The sequence below is a fragment of the Glycine max genome, chromosome 16 (genome assembly GCF_000004515.6).
Source record: "Glycine max cultivar Williams 82 chromosome 16, Glycine_max_v4.0, whole genome shotgun sequence".
In the NCBI taxonomy this organism is placed as follows: Eukaryota; Viridiplantae; Streptophyta; class Magnoliopsida; order Fabales; family Fabaceae; genus Glycine; species Glycine max.
The window spans coordinates 25,733,097-25,738,435 of NC_038252.2; the positions used below are offsets into that span (position 1 = coordinate 25,733,097).

Below are 5,339 nucleotides of genomic sequence, written 5' to 3' on the forward strand. Positions count from 1 at the left end.
GGCAAAGAGTTTTATGCAAAAGGATGGTAATGACTTTAAAGAGACTTTTTTGCTTGTATCAACAAATGATTCCTTTAGAATCATTGTGGCCCTTGTAGCTCACTTTGATTTGGAGTTGCACCAAATGGTGTGAAGATAGCTTTTATGAATAGTGATTTGAGTAAGATAGTATACATGTTACAACCTAAAGGTTTTTGTATTAGTGGTAATGATGACTTGGTATGTAAACTAAAGAGGTTGATTTATGGCTTGAAACAAACTTCTAGACAGTGGTACCTAAAATTTGATGAAGTGGAGGCCTCCGTGGGATTTGAGGAGAGTAAGGTTGATTAGTGCATATTCCTCAAGGTCAGTGGGAGCAAATTTGTATTCCTTGTGCTATATGTGGATGATATATTGTTGGCTTCTAATGACCTTGGCATGTTGTTGGAGACAAAGCATATGTTAATGAGATCTTTTGACATGAAGGATCTTGGCGAGGCCTCTTTTGTGTTGCGAATTAAGATTCACAGAGAGAGATCAAGCCATACACTTGGGTTATCTTAAAATCCTTTCATTAATAGAGTCTAAGAGAGATTCAGTATGCAGAATTGTAAACCTAGAGAGGTTCCAATTGTCAAGGTGACAAATTCAACAAGGCCAATGTCCTAAGAATGAGATTGAATGAACATAGATGAACGACAAACCTTTTGGAAGTGCTCTGGGCAGCCTCATATATGCTCAGATATGCACTAGAATCGATATTGCTTTCATAGTTGGCATTCTTGGTAGATACCATTTGAACCCTAGGAATGATCGATGGATAGTTGCTAAGAAGGTGATGAGGTACTTGTAGAAGACTAAGGAGTCTATGCTTGTGTATATGAGAGTTGACAACTTGGAGGTTGTAGGGTACACAGTTTCCGATCTTGGTGGGTGCCCTGATGATAGGAGATAGACTTTGATTGAGCATTTGTTGTTGAATATTTTTATATTCTTCTTAGCTCATTGCTATCTCCTTGACTCTTATTTACTCACCTTAATTCAGTTTTGGTCTTAGGCAAATATGATTGAGATTAATTGAGAATTATAGCTAAATTTCATATTTTGTGCTTACTTGACCTATTTGCCTTGTGCAGTGCTTAGAGGACACTAAATAACTTCAAATTGAACGTGTGAGTAGTCCTTGGAAAGATAAGAAAAATATCTTCCTTTTTGTTACGAATAAGCTTTGGCCAATTCTGCCAACTCGAGGGTCAAATTGAGCTTCGAAGTTAGAACCTTTGCACTTGAATAATTGGACTGCGAGTTTGGGCTTTTGTTTTCTGTAATTAGTTTAATTAGGTAGTTAGGTAGGTAGTTAGGTAGTTAGTTAGTTATTTACTAACACTCTATATATTAGTGTTAGTTAGTTAGTGACTTCACTTGAACTTCATTTTGTACAAAAGTACTTGTGTAAGCTGATGCAATCCTCCCTAAAGGGACCAGTCACTAAGTGAATATTTGATGTGTGTGTTGAGAAATAAATTTAATTGAATTGGTAGAAGCCGTATCCAATTAAATTTTAGAGGGGGAGGTGAGCATTTACTTGCTACACCCCATTGCCACATCATATAGTCACACTTTGTGCATGTCCTTCATGCTTTACATGCCTCATGACACCTAAGCACACTTAGTGGAGAATCTTGGAATTGATCTTGGATTAGTGGGCTGAACCATAACTTAAATTCACTAATCATAATTAGTGAAATTTTGGTTCCAAAGTTTGGCTCCACAAATTTAATTTCAAATTCAAGTGAAATTTGAATTGAAATTCAAATTTCCCTTCAATTTTGTGTGACACTTAGGCTATAAATAGAGGTCATGTGTGTGCATTTTTTCAACTTTGATCATTTGAAAATTAAACTTCAGATTTCAGAGCTCTTTTAGAGCACAAAATTTCGTGCTCTTCTCTTCCTCTCCCTTCATTCATCTCCTTCTTCCTCCAAGCTCTTATCCATGACCTCCTATGGTGGCAAGCTTCTTTTAGACTCATCTTCTCCTTGAATTGGCGTCTCCTCTCTCTCTCTCTTCCTTTTCCATTCCGCTGCCATTCATCTTCCAAGAAGCAAAGGAATCCATTGATGAATAAGATCCAAGGCCTACAAGCTCGAATGGAGTTTACATCACTTCATCTTTTGTAGTAACTGTGATAATTCTCTTTTCTCTCTCTTTTTTCTCTCAATTGTTCTTCATTCTTCTTCATCTTTTCACTTCTGTTCCACCATTTTTTTTTTAATTTGAGTGAACTTTCACATTGAAAATCATTTGTAGTAATTGTGATAATTCTATTTTCATTGGTTTGGTGAATTGTATTGATGCTTTTAAACTTGAATTGTATTTTGTTCTTGTTTTGTTATGTTTCTTGAACTTTGTTTTTGTGTATTTTCGCATTCTTTTACTATCGCCTATAAAATGTTTGATATAATTCTCCCTATTCTATTTATATGTGAATGAATAAAAGAACCATATTGAATCATATTTATAAGTTTGACCTAGGTTAATTCTATGCTACATAATTTCCTAGTTTTATTTGTTTTTGAATGATTCGATAGTCATTATCAGACTTCTGGATACATCTTTATGACGGTTAGGGTTCAATATCTTGGAATAGTAAGAAACAAGATCTTATTCTCTCTTCTACTATGCAAGAAAAGTTCATTGCTTGTTTTTTTTTCGGTACTCATGCTATTTGGTTGAGGAATCTTATGATTGGACTTCACATTGTGAACTATATTGCTAGGCCATTGAAGATTTTTTGGGATAGCAATGCTTCTATGTTTTATACAAAGAATAATAAGATTTATAGAGGATCTAAGCACTTGGATTTGAAGTACTTGACTGTTAAAGATCTTGTGAAAGATGGTTCCATAGTGGTAGATCATGTGAACACAGATTCCATGTTGGCTGATCCATTGACCAAAGGACTTAGCCTGTTGTTTTTAGACGACATGTTGAAAAAATGGGCATTGTGAGTTTTTTGATATTTTTGGTTAGTGGGAGCTTTGGATTCATGTTATTTCCCTTTTTCATGTTGTTGGATCCTTATTTTGAAATTTGGAAAATGATGTATTTGATGACATTTTACATTTGCTTTGATGAATAAATGATGATATGAATTTCATTATGATACATTTTGTGTGTGTGTATCAAATGTGAGATTATTAAAGCTTGGTGCCATCAGGATCACTATGTCGGTGGTCAACACCAGAATTGGAGCTGAGGCATAATGATGTTAAAGCTCAATGTAGTTAGGATCACTGTGTTGTGATCAACACCAGGATTGGAGCTAAGGTATGATGGTTTCTTGATAAACCATGTAATTTCTCTAGCTTTCAATCACTTGAGAGAAATTGAGGAATGACGAAGAAAATGACAGTATGGATTTTTTTTATTCATATTGGCACGTCAATTCTTGCTATACTCCACACTGATGTCTAGTTGGCGAAATTGGTAATATTTGTAACCATGGAAGGTGTTGCATCAATGAGAGATGTAATTACTGCCATGATTTGGTGCTACATGACTTTTTTTGGATGGAGTATTAATTAGGTGTTGCATCTTGTGATCATTTGTTTTGTGGTCACAATATGTTATTAGCCCGAGAGTCATTTTAGAAAATATTTTTAAAATTTAAAATGTGAAATTAGTTTTGCCCAAATGGGAGAATTTTAGAATTTTTTCATATATTCTTGTGGGCTATAATTAATTGTAATATTTTATTTTTCATATATTCTTGTTAAGCAATGATTCAATGTATACCTTAGGTTTAGACATAGTTGATGGTCAAATCGGTTTTTGTGATCAACATAAGAGTTGTAGATAATTGTCTTAGCTTTCAAACAAGATAAGTATTAAGTTAATAGGATTAGTACATCCCATGTACTTGTAATTTTACTCTACAAAGACCATAGTAACTTAGAAGGAAATGTAAGGATATACTTGTTTACTATACATGTACGTGTGATTGCTATTAACCGAATGAATAAGTGAATGATTATATGTCTTAAATGTTGGAAGATTGTTATTCTATGATATATATATATATATATATATATATATATATATATATATATATATATATATATATATATATATATATATGTTTTGTGCCTTGTAAATATTACTACTGTGTGATGTGTGTATAATTCTTGAGGCGTAATGACATGTCGCTAGTTGAGCATGTGTTGATTTGCGAGATACACATGAGCATGTGACAGTGGATTGTGAAGTTGTGAGATGTAAAATTGTGGACATGAGATATGGTTATGAATACATGTTTGGTCAATCCTTGATGTGATATTTGTTGGATCGAGTGGCCTCAGAATAATTAAGAAGGGGGGGTTGAATTAATTATTCCTAAACCTTTACTAATTAAAAATTACTCTTCTACGGCTTTTACTAAATTTTTAAGAGAATGAGGAGTAGAAGAGAAACTTAACAGAAAGTAAAAGTGAAAATTAAATGCACAGCGGAAAGTAAAAGAGTAGGGAAGAAGAAAACAAACACACAAGAGTTTTTATACTGGTTCGGCAACAACTCGTGCCTACATCCAGTCCCCAAACGACCTGCGGTCCTTGAGATTTCTTTCAACCTTGTAAAAATCCTTTGACAAGCAAAGATCCACAAGGGATGTACCCTCCCTTGTTCTCTTTGAACCTAGTGGATGTACCCTCCACTAGAACTGATCCACAAGAGATGTACCCTCTACTTGTACCACAAAGGATGTACCCTCCAATGTGTTGAGACAAAGATCTCAGGCGGTTAAACCTTTGATACTTTGTGAATGAGGATACAAAAGAATTCTCAGGCGGTTAGTCCTTTGAACACTTTTGTATTAGGGAAAGGGAAGAATCAAAAGAATTCTCAGACTGTGTCATTTTTAATTCTTTGACAAGGGAGAAGGGAGACATAAAAGAATTCAGGCGGTTAGTCCTTTGCTCTTTTGGAAAAGGGAGAAAAGAGACACAAAAAGAATTTAGGCGGTTAGTCCTTGGCGAATTCTTTTTGGCAAAGGGGGAAGAGAATGAAAAGATGAATAGCACAAGTTTTCAAGGTTTGGAAAACCAGAAAACTTCATAAAGCTTTTGGTACAAAGTAGAAGAAGAAGTTCAAAGAGATTCAAGGCTTGTAAAGGATTGATTGGAAAAGTATTCAAGATCCTTGAAATGAAAAACAAAGCCTTGCTTTTATAGACTCTTCATGTCTGGTCAAGAAGACCATTTAGAAGAGTTATAACTTTTAGAAAAACTTAAAACCCATTTGAAAAAGTCAAAACCTTTTTGAAGAGTTACATCTTTTGATTTATCAAAAACAGTCAC

At 34.4% G+C, this 5,339-nt stretch overlaps 1 protein-coding gene across 1 annotated transcript; it reads left to right on the plus strand.

The window, feature by feature from the left end:
* The first annotated feature begins 673 nt into the window (after nt 1–673).
* On the plus strand, nt 674–2,993 carry LOC102661402 (uncharacterized). The gene is made up of 2 exons (XM_006599883.1): nt 674–825; nt 2,762–2,993. The coding sequence occupies exons 1-2, from the start codon at nt 674–676 to the stop codon at nt 2,991–2,993; spliced, it is 384 nt and encodes a 127-aa protein (XP_006599946.1).
* Nucleotides 2,994–5,339: the final 2,346 nt, after the last annotated feature.